Source organism: Notolepis coatsorum (genome assembly GCF_963971535.1).
Source record: "Notolepis coatsorum genome assembly, chromosome: 15".
NCBI classification, from domain to species: domain Eukaryota; kingdom Metazoa; phylum Chordata; class Actinopteri; order Aulopiformes; family Paralepididae; genus Notolepis; species Notolepis coatsorum.
In genome coordinates, this window is record NC_140179.1 from 49,414,833 (window position 1) to 49,434,240 (window position 19,408).

Here is a 19,408-nt window from a genome sequence, read left to right on the forward strand (position 1 = left end):
GCAGTAATTGGACCTAAGTTTCAATCTTACTCCTCTAATGTTGGTCTGTTATGTGTTTATCTATATAGGCCTATGAGAAATAATTGAACAGAAATACAATAATTTGGTGTCTTGTAAACAAGTCACAGTGGAACAGTGATATTGTGTTTTCTAGTGTTACAGTGTCACCTACTCTACGCTGCACAGGCAATGGTTACAGGCAGCCATGTTGGAAGGGAGGCAGCTACACAAACATTGCATGCAAGGGCCTCTATTATTAGTGCATAGACACATAGACATCCCCTTACTGTCTCAGCCAGGCCAGGCATGTTTCAGACGAGTCCGACCAGTTTGAACTTAACGAGGGGCAATATGCTGCACTGGTCTAACTGGAACTCTGCACTTTACACTATATATATATATATATATATATATATATATATATATATATATATATATATATATATATATATATATATATATATATATATATATATATATATAATATTTAAAAAAAAATGATCCACTTTTTCTCCCATTTTCTATATTTTCTCCCATCCCAATTCGTATCATCCAATTCAACCCTCCCCTGTCACGAACGCTGTTTCTTGCCTCCCACAAGCCGGCTGCAATGTGGACTAAGTCATACATAGCACAAGTCCCCTCCGGTACTTGAGGTAACAGCAGTCGCATTTTTCACCTGCGCAGCTCGATCCTCAGTGGCGAGGAGTACGCGTGGAGGCTCACGCTGCCCCCGACACTTCCTGATTCTACTGCGCAGGCGCACCAACCGACCTGTAGGAGTCGCTGTCCACAACGCCCGATCCCCACCCATCAGTTTCCCACCCCCTAATACGGCCAATGTGTATTAGTAGAACGACCAGCTAAACTGAAAGCAATGTGGAGCGCTGGGCTCGAACAGGCAAGCCCAGCGTCTCCGTCATCCGTGGCGAGCGCCTTGCCCACAACGCCAAGTAGCCGCCCATATTTATTTAAATTATTAATCCTCCACTGTACTGTTTTTGTCCTGTGTCTGTTGTTATTGTTGTTGTTATTGTTATTGGGGGGGGGATGCATACACTGTAATGCCGCAACAATTGCCTGTGTTTACACAAATGGCAAAATAAATTTATCTGAATCCGAATCTGAATCACCAGGGATTTTCTCTCTCTCTCTCTCTCTCTCTCTCTCTCTCTCTCTCTCTCTCTCTCTCTCTCTCTCTCTCTCTCTCTCTCTCTCTCTCTCTCTCTCTCTCTCTCTCTCTCTCTCTCTCTCTCTCTCTCTCTCTCTCTCTCTCTCTCTCTCTCTCTCTCTCTCTCTCTCCTCTCTCTCTCTCTCTCTCTCTTCTCCACACACACAAACATTCCCTAAACTCTATTATTAACAGTGGGGGAACAAGTTTTCTTTGAATTGTTTCTATTTCTTTCTGTCCATTCTCTTCATTTCAATCAGCGGCCATCGTTGAAAACAACATCCACACTTCCAGGCATGGCGACAGTGTTTTCTTTACTAGCCCCCAAGGGCCTTGTTTTGGAAATGGCTTGGAAACCACTGAAGGGATTTTTAGCTTGTAGAATTTCTAGGGCGTGCGTTGTGTAAAATTGCTGTTTGATTGTTTCCTTGTGAGCACAGTCAGTACTGTAACTCCCTTGAAGGCTGGACTTCCCAACCTACACCGTTTTGTGATGCCAACCAAAGACATAGGGATTAGGCCTGGGACGTCCATCATTTTGTCATTGTGATCACCTCTATAGAATGAAATGGGAACATTGAATAATAATACTGTAACTGAATACTATACTACTACTACTACTAATAACTACTAATACTACTACTACTACTACTATTACTAATGCTACTAATACTACTACTATTACTATTATGCTACACTAGTATTACTACCACTACTACTACTACTACTACTGCTACTACTACCACTACTAACGGAACGCTAGACCAAATGCGTCCACATTTTTATAGGATTCTAGCACATTTTCATAACAATAGCGAATATTACCTTTGCTGCTGCTGCCCCCTCCCTCTGGAATGCCTCCCCAGCCATATCCGTGATGCAAACATCCTGACATCTTTTAAATCAGCCCTCAAACTCACCTTTTCAATCTTGCTTTTGACCTCTAATTCTGTCGGTTTTATTTTATTTTGTCATGTATTATTTTGTTCTGTTTTGTTCTGTTTTTTTGTTTAGCCATAGTTTGTCTCTCCTGCCATGTGAAGCGTCTTGAGCACCTGGAAAAGCGCTATATAAAATAGATGTATTATTATTATTATTACCGTTTTCATTGAGGTTTCTCAAACGATGCTTTATATTGTCCTTTATATGCCGATTATCATTAAAATCTTAAATTGTACCATATGTCCCCTTTAGACAACATATGTAACGCTACCAGCGCACTTTTAATTAGTTTACCAATTCGCGGTCGCTATACTGCGGTCGCATACCGCTGTTCAGATCACGTCGAAGAATAGACACATCCCAGTGACCTGTGACCTGTGCTAATGCTCTTGGGAAATGTATTCATGTAGTTTTCAACATTTTCACCTTTTAATTTTAAACCAATGCTGCCATCTACTGACAACAGAAAGTGTTGTCTAATCGTCACCTTGAGAGCCACTTCCGTATACAGCGTCGCCCGAAATCCATTCTAGAGATTCCCACTTTTTACTGGGAATGGGGCGTGGCCGTATTTGGTCCCAGACAATAAGAGTGGCTGCGATTGGTCACCGTGGCGTTACTACTACTACTACTACTACTACTACTACTACTACTACTACTACTACTACTACTACTACTACTACTACTACTACTACTACTACTACTACTACTACTGCTACTACTACTACTACTGCTGCTACTACTACTACTACTACTACTACTACTACTACTACTACTACTACTACTACTACTACTACTACTACTACTACTACTACTGCTACTACTACTACTACTACTACTACTACTACTACTACTACTACTACTACTACTACTACTACTACTATCTGCCCTCAAATCGTTTTTGTTTGGGCTACTACATCCAAATGAGTTTAAAGGGGAACTATCTTATAAATGGCCTTTTTCAGTGTTTAGCATTGTTTCCTAGCTATGTGAACTTATATTAATATGATCTATGTCTCAAAATTCTCATATTGGCGCATTCTTCCAATTCTCCTCTCACAATATTCACCCTCACTGAACTGAGTCATTTGAAAATGTGATGATTTGTGATGTCAGAAAGCTGCATGTTAATGTTGAGATACAAGATGAGCTGCACACAGTTCTGCTGCCCAGGCTCAAAACGGCTCGAGATCTTGAGGTAGAAAAATGCTGTTTTTGAGGACTTGATTAGAAATACAAAACAATGAATAAAAAAAATACATATATTACAGAGGTGTTCCATAGACTCACAGGAATTGTGTAAAAGTGCCCAAATAGTGAAAGAAATAGTAAAATAGTTCCCCTTTAATATAATTATAGTGCGTATACCTCTGTATCAGAAAATATACCCATATGATCCCAGTAAAATCACCATGGTTACTGTCATAATGTCCTAGGAGTTGTTCCACTATTCACGGTCTATGGAGCAGCTCCAGGACTTGTCTCTTTTTTTTTCTCGATTTAAACTTTTTTTTATTGCATTTTCCATTATTCATACAATCTTTTTACATGTTTTCCACATCATATGATACAAAAACAAAACTATACGGATTATTCATACCGTCTTTTTATATGTTTTCTACATCACAAAACTACCCTTCAAAACTAAAAGGGTAGGAAAACCAACCTGGAAAACAAAACAAAAAAACATATATATATCATATATGAAATAATAATAAATAACAATAAAAAATAAAAATACAAAATAAACGAAAAAGAAAAAAAATACTTGTCTCTTGATGACATCATCACTAGAGTCCTGTCTCTCTGGTGTTCGCCCTGTTTGTTCATAAATGGAAACTAAGCTGTAATTCACTCAATGTGAATCCTATTTCAGGGTGGATTTCCCCTTTTAACTTCATAGAAAATAACACTGTGAATTCCTCTCGTTGGGATGGGTGTCCCTTTAAGATCCAGACTTCACACGGCAGGTTCTAGATCAGGAAGTCCCTGGGTCTGTACAGCCTTTGTACATTTATTCTTGTTGTTGTGTGGCCGACGACAACGAGTCACGCTGGTCCCAGGTCAGATGATGAGTTGTTGACTTCCTGCAATTGTGACTCAGCCTCTTGTTCCACAACCTGAAGATTACAGTCACAATGACAAGACCCGAGCTAAGGTCTATAACACATTACTGTATACACCAAACTAATACAACCTGACATTTTTTTCTAATAACCGGTTTGTCTAACCGTGTGTGTGTGTGTGTGTGTGCGTGTGTGTGCGTGTGTGTGTGTGTGTGCGTGTGTGTGTGCGTGTGCGTGTGTACGTGTGTGTGTGTGTGCGTATGTGTGTGTGTGTGTGTGTGTGTGTGTGTGTGCGTGTGCGTGTGCGTGTGTGTGTTCCACAGCATTGCTGACAGCTGCTAGTAGCGGGGATCTACCTACGGTAATAAATGTGTTATTTACTCAACCAAACTACCAGGGAATTACCTGCAAAAAGATTTGTTTAGTTTCCTCTGCTTTCTATTCATCTTATGGTTCAAGACGACAAGAACACTAACCTGAACCGTCTGGGAACTTAAGTGGTCCTTTGGAATAGGGCCGGTTTCAGGGCTTGAGCACCAGTGTTATAGTTACCTCATACTATAGTCTACCCATATAACTCTGTATGATAGCATGTACAATAGTGCTGTATATACCATATATATAAAAAAAAAAAATTTAACAAATGTTTTTTATTTTCCCTTTTTTAACATAAAACTAGACAAACAATACAGTAACAGTAAAAATCAATGATAAATCACAGGACAATGACAGAAATAATAATAACAATAATGACAGTAATTAAATCAAAATAAATGTAGATTAAAAGACATACAAATAATAAATACAATACAATACATGTGCTCTTGCTGAAAGACATAGCACACACTAAACTTTCAATCAAGCATTGTGAGCGAGAATTTGGCCTCTTGCTCGCTCTTCCTCGCTCTTTCCTTCCCCTTCCCTCCCCTTCCACCCCCCCCTCAGGACCCCCTCTTGGACTATACATCCACTATTCCATTTAACATCAGAAATTACAAGTTCATATGCTTCCCTTTATCTTCTCCACCACAGCTAACCAGATTGCTATGCTGGCTTCATTAACACCTAAAATTCGTGCAGTAGATATCTCTAGATAAATCACATCGAGATAGGTAAGAACCCACACCTATCCGGTTGAATCCAGCGTGACGCTATCAACTTTTTGGCAGCCGTAAGACCGGACAACATTTTTCTTTTTACATGTACAGAGGTTGATAACTGAGAAACATCATTCAACAACAATACAGAAGGCAGTATAGGTATGGTCAGAGATACAAATTCTGATAATTGAGTGGTTACTTTTTCCCAGAATATCTTAACAGGAGGGCATTCCCAATACATATGCAGTATATATACAATTATATATTTATATTTACTACATATTTATATATATCCATATCTGTCTGAATATACCTGCATATAATACTTCTATGTACCTACTTATACACCTGCATATAACCCATATAACTCTGTATGATAGCATGTACGATAATGATGTATATACATGCACATAATCCTTTTTACATGTCTGTAGATACTATATCTATATCTGTACATATCCCTTACCTACTCTTACTAGTTACACTGCTGGCCAGTATGACTTACTACCTTTGTCTTTATACCTGTATCAATGTACATATTAGTATTACGACTCTGTACATACATCTGATTAGCACTAGTACTCTGTAGTACTAATCACCTGTACATTGTATATTACCATTGCACTGTACTGTTACATTTGCACTCTGGTTGGATGCCAAACCTATGTTCGTTGTACTGTACTTGTGCTGTATAATGACACTACATTTGAATCGAATTAAATCTAATCTAATCAGTGTTGGGCAAGTTACTCAGGAAGTGTAATCACCAGTTACTTATTACTTTAAAAAGTAATCAAAATGTATGTACTGATTACTTTGTATCAAAGTATTTAGTTACTCATTATTTTCACAACCTGTTTAGCTTCTGTTGTTAGCTGTCAGCTGTGGTGGAAACAAAGTCTACCTCTCTGAGCGTGGCCTTCAAATAAAAATGAATGAAGTAATAAAATGACAGTAACACGTAATTGCCCAACACTCCATAGTACATAACTTGGAAGCCTGGCAAGATGGATTCTCCTGTGATCTCACAAAGCCAGCTGCCGTGCAAGGTCACAAGGCCAGATAGTCACGCTTCTATCTCCGCGTATCATCCATGAGCTGAACACACTGTCTACGGCATGTCAGTCTGAAAGAGCTGTTTAGCTGTGGTGTGAACACACTTGTGAGAAGGACTAGCTGGTATCACTTAATTCAGTCTGTGGTTATAATGTCTCATCTGTTCTCTCTCTCTCTCTCTCTCTCTCTCTCTCTCCCTCTCTCTCTCTCTCTCTCTCTCTCTCTCTCTCTCTCTCTCTCTCTCTCTCTCTCTCTCTCTCTCTCTCTCTCACACACACCCCTTCCATCTTTCTCTACCTCTCGTCTTGCACATACATACCTAATCCCCTTACCCCCCATCCGTTCTCTCTTGCACACACTCTCTCTCTTTCTCTGTCTCTCTCTATCCCTCTCTCTCTCTTTCTCTCTCTCTCTCTGTCTCTATCTATCTATCTCTCTCTCTATCTCTCTCTCTCTCTCTCTCTCTCTCTCTCTCTCTCTCTCTCTCAGGTGTGTGAGTGTGTGGGTCATGGTGTGAGTCTGTTAGTGAGGGACAGTGTGGGCTGCTCTGCTCTGCACCTGGCATCACAGCGTGGACACACAGAGATAGTTAGCTACATCCTGCAGCATGGTGAGTCAGCATGTGTGTGTGTGTGTGTGTGTGTGTGTGTGTGTGTGTGTGTGTGTGTGTGTGTGTGTGTGTATGTGTGTGTGTGTGTGTGTGTGTGTGTGTGTGTGTGTGTGTGTGTGTGTGTGTGTGTGTGTGTGTGTGTGTGTGTGTGTGTGTGTGTGTGTGTGTGTGTGTGTGTGTGTGTGTTTAATCAAAGTAATCTGATTACTTTCAGTTAGTTTTAGATTACTTATGCTTTGTCTCGATTAGCTCCATGTCCAGCCTGGCTGGGGCTAATCATGGCAATGATTATCAATCAATCTCTAGCATGGTATGGTATGGTTAGGTTTGTGTCTCCATTGCGTTTCTCATAAACTCTCCGGTTGCTTGGCAACCTTGGGGCACAAGCTAAACCATGATGACACAACAGTCCCAGGCGGCTTTGGCCAGGTTCTCTGTCCCAGCCGCGTCTATTCTTAACCCAACGCATGTTTGCTTCCGCGTTCGCGTTTTGCTAATCTGATTGGCCACTGCCGTTTCTGGTGCGATCTGATTGGCCACTGACGTTTATGGTCATGTGACATGTGCGCCCAATCACGTGACGCGCCCATTTCCGCCTCGACCTGCAGCAAACTACCTAATGCCTACGATCCACACTCTAACCTTAACCAACTTCGAAAGAGTGCCTAAGCTTAACCGGCGAAAAAACTTGCCATCACACGATATCGCCCTGCTCTAAGACAAACTCTAACCTTAACCAACTTCGAAAGAGTGCCTAAGCTTAACCGGCAAAAGAACTTGCCGTCACACGATTGGCGCGACCAGAAACGTCAGTGGCCAATCAGAGCGCAAAAACGCGAATGCGGAAGCAAACATGCGTTGGGATAAGAATTTAGGCGTCCCAGCCGGGGTCCAGCCAGGTTGGGTCAGGTTCTAAAGACAATGGCGGCGCTCACTGTGCGCCAGACAGGCCGCAGCACGGCTAAACTCTGGCTAGTGGAGACAAGGCATTAGATGACTTACTTACTGCCCAGAATGATCCGTCAAACATGAAAGTGTAGATCGAATAGAGAGGTGCTGCATCTTGCTGAAATAATTCCCCATCAATGTTCCCCTCAGGTTCTACGGTGATTCTAGATTTGACGGACAGAGAAAGGTACGTGTGCTGCTATAGGTCTGGCCTAAGTTAGGTTCACCTCTTAACCCTTATACTGCCACACGGCAGAAGGTTAACCCTTTACTATCACACAACCGACGGTGATGCTCCATCATTAGCATCATTAGCTCCGCGGCTAACCTTCTGTATTGTCACAGTGAAAGGGTTAACCGGCTGTCGTGTGGCAGTGAAAGGGTTAAGCCTAGGGATGCTCGATATTGGCTTTTTTACCGATACCGATATACCAATATTGTCCAACTCTTAATTTCCGATACCGATATCAACCGATACCGATATATGCAGGGTTCCCCCCCCCAAAAAATTGAATAATTTCAGGTAATTAACATTACATATCTCTTGTTGTGGAATTAACACAACATTATGCATACTTTTGACAATAAATTAAATCAGAATTTGTTCTTACTTGCTTGCCTGGGTAAATAAAGGTTATAGAAATGTAAACAAATAAAAATAAAAAAATTTGAAAACCGATTCCGATATTTTCCGATATCACATTTTAATGCCGATATCGGCCGATAATATCGGTAGGCCGATAATATCGGACATCCCTAGTTAAGCCCTAGTCATATTTTCCGAAAATTCGCCTAGAAGTACATACCCAAATGAATGGAAGATTGCTCCACTTCTACAAGGTCCATTTGCATGTTCTTGGTATCTAGGGACATCTATGGACGTCAGGGAATGTATTCCCAGTGTCAGGAATATTGTGTCTGTTACTATGCTTGAGTAAATTGTAATGAACCAAAGGAGAATCCAGGTGTCAGCAGTACCTCCGGCTTAGTCAGTCGTCCCTACTAACACAATTGGCAGTGTTAGCGGGTGGGAAGCCGGTGGGGTATGTGTCCTGTTCCTTGTAAACTGCGACTCCTACTGGTTGGTCGGGGCGCCTGTTCAGCAGGTAGGGGATCTTGGGGAGATAGCGTGAACCTCCGCATGCGTTACGTCCCCCCAGTGAAACTCCTCGCGGTCAGTTGAAAAGAAACAGCTGGCAACTCCACATGTATTGGAGGAGGCCGACAGTGGGGAAATGCACGCAAGGACCAGGAAGGGAATTGGCATAACGACTAAAATGGGATGGGTGAAAAAATACAGAAAAAAGCCCCAAAAAAGGTTTTATATATAAAAAAAAAAAATTAAGTGTACAAAAAATCTAAGCAAATGAATAAAGGGCAGATGATTTACAGGGGTTTTTGTAGATGCAGTACTGAATTTTGCCATCCGGACACATGCAATTTTCAATCTGGATTTAGTACCACCAGGTGCCCGTAACAGGGCAGCAAAGACTGTGAATGAAATATACTGTAAGTACAGTTACTTTTTTGTAATGAAAAATGCTCCGCCAAAGAAACAACCTATGTTCTATTTTATGGCAATAACATTCAGGTTTGTTCGACCCGTGAGACATAATCACGATAAATAACGTCCAAAGATTATTTCACGCCAGATGGCTCCAAGTTTGACAGGGGCTGGCGTGAACTAGGTAGTGTAGTTTTATGAAAGCCGATCAAAAGCCTTGAGTCTCTTCTTTCATAGGACTACAAACGCATACGACAGCCTCCTTTATTTCCGTCTAATTCATCCGGTTTCCATCAGGATGCGCCGAGATATTTATAAACTCATATTTTGCTAATAACACTTAAAATTAGGGATGCTCGATATTGGCTTTTTTACCGATACCGATATTCCGATATTGTCCAACTCTTAATTTCCGATACCGATACCGATATCAACCGATACCGATATATGCAGGATTTCCCCCCAAAAAAACTGAATAATTTCAGGTAACTAATAATTTCACTGGATGCATTCAAAAGGCTTTCTAAATGTAAGCATTATCTGTGCAAAATATGATCATTAAAAAAGTAAAAATTAACATTACATATCTCTTGTTGTTGAATTAAACCAACATACATACTTTTGACAATAAATAAAATAATAATTGGTTCTTACTTGCTTGCCTGGGTAAATAAAGGTTTAAATAAATGTAAAAAAAAAAATTGTTATTTTTATTTTATTTTTTTTACCGATACCGATATTTTCCGATATCACATTTTACTGCCGATATCGGCCGATAATATCGGTCGGCCGATAATATCGGACATCCCTACTTAAAATCATTGTTAAACAGACGTAGTGCTGAAAATATACACTTTAACTGCTGTTTTGATAGGGTTAGGGTATTTAATCTTGGCTACATTTGAAAAAGAAACGCTACATTAATTAATACGGACTGTATTGATCTATTCATGACGTGATATTAATTTTGTACCGGTACCGGACTGCTTGGGCTTAAGGGGTTAAGTCATACTTTATTAATCCCCTGTGGGGAAATGATTCCTCTTCATGTTGACCGATCCTAACAGCCACAGACTCAGGGACCAACTCCAGTTCTAATGCCAGTGCCACCTGACCGCCTATGCGTGTGTTTTTGATGCCATACAAACGTTTTGAGTGTAGTCTGACAGGACAGACTGCTTTTAGATAACAAAAAACAACATTGAAACTAAAATAATGAGTGGCAAGATGTGTGTGTGTCTGTGTGTGTGTGTCCTGAAGTGACCTTAAACCATGTTGAACCTCTGGAATATTACAGTCGTACATATGTCTAATTTCATGTAATTGGTGGATTGAAATAAAGCATTGATAATGTGTGTGTGTGTGTGTGTGTGTGTGTGTGTGTGTGTGTGTGTGTGTGTGTGTGTGTGTGTGTGTGTGTGTGTGCGTGCGCAGAGGGGACACTGCCTTGCACAAAGCGGCCTCAGAGAAGCAGCATTCTGTCTGTCGAATATTGATTGAAGCCGGGGCTTCTCTCAAGAAGACCAACTACCAGGTACACACATACACACAGACACACATATAAATACACACAGACACACATATACATACACATAGAATCTTTATTTATGTCCACATAAAGACAAAGGACACAAATATTATCAGTGCACTTTGTGGGTTATTCTGATACGATCGTGCCCAAATTGACAATGGCAACCAAAGTTACACACACACATGGATGATGAACCCTGACAATCAACACACAGCTCATGGGTACAGATAGCAGCGTCTTCACACATACAGTATATACACATATACTGTACATACACATAGACACACATACATACACATAGACACACATATAGATACACATACATACACACACACACACACACACACACACACACACACACACACACACACACACACACATATACATACACATACATACATACACATACATACACACACATATAAATACACATGAATACTGTATTTCCGCTAGATGAGCGTAATTGTGAAGGTTTCGGTGTGTGCGTGTTGCGTGCGGAGAGAGACTCGTTACGCGCGACGCAGCAACAGTCGGGGAAACACTAATAAATAATCACAGTGTGATGGAAATGCCAGTATTCTGATTGCTGTCTGTGGTTCTATATGGGTTGTGGCAATAATTTTGACAAATAATAGCTTGCAGCAACGTATTGAAAAAAGAACTATAAACTAGTTCATTTTTTAAACCATGAACTTTAGTGCAACATTTTTTATTATGAACTATGAATTGAACTAGTTCATGTAGAAAGTGAACTTTCCCAACACTGATATACTGTATACACATACACACACACACACACATATATAATATATATATATATATACTATATCCCTTACCTCCTCTTACCTCCTTACCTCCTCTTAGAGAGATGAGGAGAGGAGAGGTGACACACACACAGTTTTCCTTTCGCTTCTGTTTCCAGTAAATGAACCACCCACCAGATGATTCATACCTGAGCAACAAGTCAGTGTTAATACTCAACTAGTCTAGTCTAGGAGTTCTAGGTCTGCTGACACACAGGTTGACTCAGAGGGGTGGGGTTCTCTTGTTTCTAGCAGAAGAAACTCTTACTTTACTAATAGTCATATGAGTTGCTCCACTAATTGATTAGTTGGTTGATACATTAGACATCTGCAAGAGTGCATTTTCCACATGTATACGATCATGACCTCTTTAAATCTAGTGCTCGTAGGGAGGTGTAGTGGTTATTACGTCATTGCTGTTTCCGGCCGGTCCACCATCTTCAAAACGCAATGTATTTCCCCATTGCCCATTTCTAAATCGTCTCGTTTAAAACAAATAAAGCATGAACATTTGCATGGCGTACCTTTCTGTGCGTATTCATCCACAATCTATAGCTCAACATGGAAATATTCGCAATTAATCGTAAAAAGAAAATCTTCACATTTTATTTCAACCAAAAATGCTTAAACAATAATGTTAGTGATAGAAGGGAACTCATTTTGTGCAAAAATGGAAAGCTTGCCAATGTTCATGAGGCAGAATTGTTACAATAGCCGATAATCCATTTTCCCAATGATAAATCCCTATACGGGTGGACCGCGCGGGCCATCCAAAGTGACGTCAGACTACACCTCCCTATAGACAGGATTCCTGTTTATAAACATACCATGTTCCAGCCAATCAGAAACATCTGCTGAGTCACGTGACTGAGTTCACTCTACCTACGTTGAACAGGTCTCTATGGAGAAACCATGACACTCCCCTAACTAAAAGTATAATGGTGCTCTATGGAGAAACCATGGCACTCCCCTGACTAAAAGTATAATGGAGCTCTGTGGAGAAACCATGGAACTCCCCTGACTAAAAGTTGAATGGGTCTCTATGGAGAAACCACGACACTCCCCTGACTAAAAGTTGAATGGTGCTCTATGGAGAAACCATGACACTCCCCTGACTAAAAGTTCAATGGGTCTCTATTAGGGATCCCGATCATGTTTTTTTGCTCCCGATCCGATCCCGATCATGTGATTTTGACTATCTACCGATACCAATATTTCCCGATCCGATCAAATCTTTTTAATTAATTTTTTTCTTTTTTACTTTTTCTTTTTTTATTCAACAAACATGACCATGTTCACGTCTTAAACTCATACTGAGGCCTTAGTTTGGGTTTTAAATTGCATATCATCATTCATTTATTTATTGTCACACAGAGCAGAAGAATTTTGCCAAAACAAACCAATAGTATCCAGCTGCAGAACGGCAGACCAGCCACACTCTCAGACCCAAACGTATTTCCTTTGATTTAATTATACATCAAATGATTTATGAAGTTAACTTTTCACCTGGATAACGTCAACATTCAGGGTGAATGTAATGTGAGAAATAAAAATAATTTTTTTTATTTGGGTCTGAGATTGTGGCTGGTCTGCCGTTCTGCAGCTGGATACTATTGGTTTGTTTTGGCAAAATTCTTCAGTTCTGTGTGAAAATAAATAAATGAATGATGATATGCAATTTAAAACCAAAACGAAGGCCTCAGTATGAGTTTAAGACGTGAACATGGTCATGTTTGTTGAATAAAAATTTAAAAAAAATTAAAAAAAATTGCAGATTGGAGAAACCATGGCACTCCCCTGACTAAAAGCATAGTGGTGCTCTATGGAGAAACCACGACACTCCCCTGACTAAAAGTATAATGGAGCTCTATGGAGAAACCATGGCACTCCGCTGACTAAAAGCATAGTGGTGCTCTATGGAGAAACCATGACACTCCCCTGACTAAAAGTATAATGGAGCTCTATGGAGAAACCACGACACTCTCCTTTTTTTTTTTTATTGGTCTTTTTCCCCCTCCATTTTTCCTCCGATTTTCTCCCATCCCAATGTTAGTCGTATGCCAATTCCCAGTCCCTTCCTGATCGCTGCGCACTTACCCCCCACAGTCAGATCATCTGGGAGAGTGGAGGCTACCACGTGCTTCCTCCGACACACGTCCAGCCAATCACCGCTTCTTTTCACCTGGCAGCGCGGATTCTCATTGAGAGGGCGTAGCGTGTGGGAGGACCACACTATCCCCCTCACGTCCAATCCGCGCTTAGCAGGCGCCCCGACCGAACTGTAGGAGTCGCTGTTTACAACGACCCGGACCCACCCCGCCAGCTTCTCCCACCCTCTGATACAGCCAATTGTATCAGTGCAGACGGCCAGCCAAGCTGGTGACAACCCCGGAGCTGTGAGCTGGATTCGAACAGGCGAATCGAGCTCACAGCTCCGGGGCTGGTGACGAACGCAATCTCCGCTCGGCCACCTAACCGCCCTACCACGACACTCTCCTGACTAAAAGTATAATGGTGCTCTATGGAGAAACCACGACACTCCCCTTACTAAAAGCATACTGGTGCTCTATGGAGAAACCATGGCATTCCCCTTACTAAAAGTATAATGGAGCTCTATGGAGAAACCATGACACTCCCCTGACTAAAAGTATAATGGTGCTCTATGGAGAAACCATGGCATTCCCCTGACTAAAAGTATAATGGAGCTCTATGGAGAAACCATGGCATTCCCCTGACTAAAAGTATAATGGAGAGGGGAGCTCCAGTAGCTCACCGCATATCTCGGCGCTATTTCTGCGTCGGGGAAAACCGTGCTCGTCACGGATCTGGTGGACACGAGTTCGATTCCCGGACCCGCCGTCATTTATCAGAATGTCTTCCCCTGCTCTACATCCAGTTTCAACCTGTTTCTGTCGGTCATGCTTGACCAGAAAAGCGATAAACGCTAAAAAATAAAGTTTAAAAAAAAAAGTATAATGGAGCTCTATGGAGAAACCACGACACTCCCCTGACTAAAAGTATAATGGTGCTCTATGGAGAAACCACGGCACTCCCCTGACTAAAAGTATAATGTTGCTCTATGGAGAAACCACGGCACTCCCCTGACTAAAAGTATAATGGTGCTCTATGGAGAAACCACGACACTCCCCTGACTAAAAGTATAATGGAGCTCTATGGAGAAACCATGGCACTCCGCTGACTAAAAGCATAGTGGTGCTCTATGGAGAAACCATGCCACTCCCCTGACTAAAAGTATAATGGAGCTCTATGGAGAAACCACGACACTCTCCTGACTAAAAGTATAATGGTGCTCTATGGAGAAACCATGACATTCCCCTGACTAAAAGTATAATGGAGCTCTATGGAGAAACCATGGCATTCCCCTGACTAAAAGTATAATGGAGCTCTATGGAGAAACCATGGCACTCCCCTGACTAAAAGCATAGTGGTGCTCTATGGAGAAACCATGGCATTCCCCTTACTAAAAGTATAATGGAGCTCTATGGAGAAACCATGGCACTCCCCTGACTAAAAGCATAGTGGTGCTCTATGGAGAAACCATGGCATTCCCCTTACTAAAAGTATAATGAAGCTCTATGGAGAAACCACGACACTCCCCTGACTAAAAGTATAATGGTGCTCTATGGAGAAACCATGGCATTCCCCTGACTAAAAGTATAATGGAGCTCTATGGAGAAACCACGGCACTCCCCTGACTAAAAGTATAATGGTGCTCTATGGAGAAACCACGGCACTCCCCTGACTAAAAGTATAATGGTGCTCTATGGAGAAACCACGACACTCCCCTGACTAAAAGTATAATGGAGCTCTATGGAGAAACCATGGCACTCCCCTGACTAAAAGCATAGTGGTGCTCTATGGAGAAACCATGACACTCCCCTGACTAAAAGTATAATGGAGCTCTATGGAGAAACCACGACACTCCCCTGACTAAAAGTATAATGGTGCTCTATGGAGAAACCATGGCATTCCCCTGACTAAAAGTATAATGGAGCTCTATGGAGAAACCATGGCACTCCCCTGACTAAAAGCATAGTGGTGCTCTATGGAGAAACCATGGCATTCCCCTTACTAAAAGTATAATGGAGCTCTATGGAGAAACCATGGCACTCCCCTGACTAAAAGCATAGTGGTGCTCTATGGAGAAACCATGGCATTCCCCTGAGTAAAAGTATAACAGAGCTCTATGGAGAAACCATGGCACTCCCCTGACTAAAAGTATAATGGAGCTTTATGAAGAAACCATGGCACTCCCCTGACTAAAAGTATAATGGAGCTTTATGAAGAAACCATGGCACTCCCCTGACTAAAAGTATAATGGAGCTCTATGGAGAAACCATGGCACTCCCCTGACTAAAAGTTATTTCAAACGAAAACGGCTGGATGTCATTTTGCCAAATCAGCATGGCTGTGACTGTGAGTCTTTCACCTTTTACATATATTGCTTTGGCATGGATTGATTGTTTAGATCGCTAGCATGGCTAACAAATGCAAATATATTGTAGTCTTCCCCATTCTTCTGACCAGGATTATGTTCCTTTCTTGCCTCCTTGATGCGCGCACACTGCGAACACATTTTGCTCTCATGTCATGCTCAGGTTGGGATTCCTTTCCACCCAGGGTAGTTTCCCAACCTGAGCATGACATAAGAGCAAAATGGCCACCGTGTGAATATGGTAAATTAAAGAGGAACATATATTTGTGAATAGTATTGTGATGTCAGAGATTTTCTGAGATGTTGCATCTCTTTTGTAAAGAAAACAACAAACCCCATAAAGATAAATGACTAACAGACTACAAAATGGTAAGTCAAAGTTTCTACTTTTAAATGTACTTAAGTACTAAAAAGTAAAATTAAAAACTTTTTTCTGACTGTCTATTCTTCTGATAACAGGTGTTTAAAGATCCCAGCTTTCTAGTCTTGCACAAGGACCTATCAGCATGGGTATGGGCGGGTTAATTTTCCATTGATGGGGATTTGATTGGCTGTTTTTAAATAAAGAGCGACCGCAGGATTAATAACTTTAACGTTAGTTGGGCCAGAGAAACAAATATACTAATTAAAATAGTTGGACCTGCAAGATTTGTACTTTGTAGTTCTGCATTTTAAATGTAAGGAGTAAAAAGTATGCTTTTTTTCTCTGAAATGTAATTGAGTAAAAGTACAAGTATACAAACCTAGTAATACTTGAGTAAAGTACAAATCCCCCAAAACAGTACTTAAGTATTGTAACGAAGTACAATTACTCAAGTACTTTACACCCCGGATAACCAGAAGAGAGGACGAGATTCAAATGACTGGCTTTTGCTTAACACTTTGAGTGCCAACGACGAGTTTTCTCGTCTTTTAATCGTTATTTCTTTTATTAGCGATATCCATTAATTTTTCATCCATCCAGCCTGATGTTATCATTGTGAATTGGTCTGAGCTCGAAAAGGGCAAATACCGCCACCTATCATCTCCCGGATGGTAATGCACATCATTGGATTGGATTGGGTGGCCATGTGCATCAGAAAAAAAGTCCGGTCCAGGGTTTTCCCATCTCTGGCAAGCAGTATCGTGTAGGGGTGGGACGATACATCGATCCAGATCGATATATCGATCTATTATCAATTATCAAATAGGATCGATCCAACGTAAAAAGATCGATTCATATTGCGATACTCTTATTTTGAAAATCCCCTGGTGAGCATATCCGCCCGGCCGGAACAACAGTAGCTCAGTAGCAGCGTGTGTTAACGTTAGACAGCATTGCTTCAGAGTCCGCCTATTTTGCGACCCGAAATAAGTGCCTGTTGTTTTTTTCCTCACAACGGGTCAAATGCATCTAACATGCTTTCCATCCTTGCCATTCCTTTATGCCCACGTCACATTAAATACCGAAATTAACGTTGCGTTAGCGTAAGCTAACTAAGCTGATCAGAGCCATAGAGAGAACAGCAGAGGTCCATTAGGGACTGGGAAGGACTGCATTCTCGAGACAGCGCCACTACCAGGATATGGCCGGTACTGCACCTTCGGACTCCCAATATGCCTTTTCCAGCCAAAATACAGCTCTGTGACAGTGAATAGGATATTAATAAAAATTATAATAATTTAAACGAACCAAAAACAGTGAAAGGAGGTCTATTTGTATTAAAAACAATAGATTGTTTTTCATTTAAATGTCTGGAAGAGCTCAAAAATAAAAATGTTAAATGATATTTCCATTGAATTTTTTTTTGTTGATCTAAATGTTACTGATTGTGTTAAATGGGCATATAATATCGTCTCATATCGATCGCAGGCACCTGAATCGAATCGTATTGTAGCGTGGCAGACTTTGTGATATCGGAAAATATCGTATCGTTGTCCAAATAATCTATATTGTATCGTATCGTGATGAAACTGGTGATTCCCACCCCTAGTATCGTGTTACCAGATTGACTGAGGACCCTCAGAGCAGCGTCGATTATGTGTTTTGGACAATAACGTTGGATCAATAAACGCGATCAATATTTGGAATGGCGATCATAGAATTGGATTAATCATCTGATGTGAGGTAAGGACTATATTTTACCAGTATTGGGTTAATCAGATGTTTTTGTCTGTGTGTGTGTTTGTGTGTGTGTGTATATGACGTTAGCGCTGACCAGGTCATGGATAATAGATTTTTCAGCCCGCTTCTCTAGCGTGCATAAGTACACATATACTATCGATAATCTAGCGTTTATTTGAAAATGATTCATAAATCAGCCGAAAAATTACAACGTGTTTTGTGTATTCCACTAAAGAGCTATTATCGAGGATTTCTCTGGAATCACTAGAAATCTTCAAAACTATACTCGTATTCAAAACGGTATAAAACGGAAATGTACCAATGAAAAAACAATCCGTTTCGTACATGTTGACTGCAAGCAAGTCATTGATAAGCGACGGGTGTATTAGACCCATAGCCATAATTTAAGATATAGTTTAAGCGTTCGCAAATTTCCCCGTTCTCCCATTGACTTCAGCGCTGGCATGGAACGGCCATATATGGTCAAAGGGGGGTGGCACTCAATGTGTTAAGGTTCCTCCACCTTGTTGATTGAATTGAATTGATTGATTGATTGAAAACTTTATTAACAGATTGCAGAATGGGTACAATACAGTACAGCTCAATACACACAATTGTTAAAGGAAAACTCCAACATTTTGGGAAATTAGCTTATTTGCTATCTACCCTGGAGTTAGACAAGAAGATACATACCTTTTTCTTCTCTGTGCATGCAGTAGGAGTAGGAAGACGTTGGGAACTAGGCTAATGGAGGAACCTACTTTCAGTGACTGACGCTAAGCTAGGCTAACGGTGCGCGTCTTCCTATTCCTACTGCATGCACAGAGAAGAAAAAGGTATGTATCTTAACACTCCAACATTTTGGGAACCCTGGAGTTAGACAAGAAGATGCGGGGTAGGCGGGTGGGGTAACTGTACATTGGATTATCCACGAAACCTTACTTGGTCCCAAGAAGAGGGTCTCGTGTATTATTGGGTTAGGACATTTACTGTACATTGGAGGGATTTTATTTTATTTTATTAGGGATCCCCATTAGCTGGTGCCATAGCAACCAGCTAGTCTTCCTGGGGTCCACACACAAAAAAACATACAAAAACAATTATTATTGCAAAAACA

The 19,408-nt window shown here is 41.0% G+C and overlaps 1 protein-coding gene across 1 annotated transcript in view; it reads left to right on the forward strand.

The window, feature by feature from the left end:
• dgki (diacylglycerol kinase, iota) overlaps nucleotides 1–19,408 on the forward strand; it is a gene marked incomplete at both ends in the record, with an annotated part of 232,815 nt that overhangs the window by 211,229 nt on the left and 2,178 nt on the right. Inside the window, 4 exon segments of the mRNA XM_084330996.1 lie at nucleotides 4,503–4,540; nucleotides 6,825–6,945; nucleotides 8,044–8,080; nucleotides 10,832–10,931. Coding sequence (XP_084187122.1) covers nucleotides 4,503–4,540; nucleotides 6,825–6,945; nucleotides 8,044–8,080; nucleotides 10,832–10,931 — 296 coding nt within the window.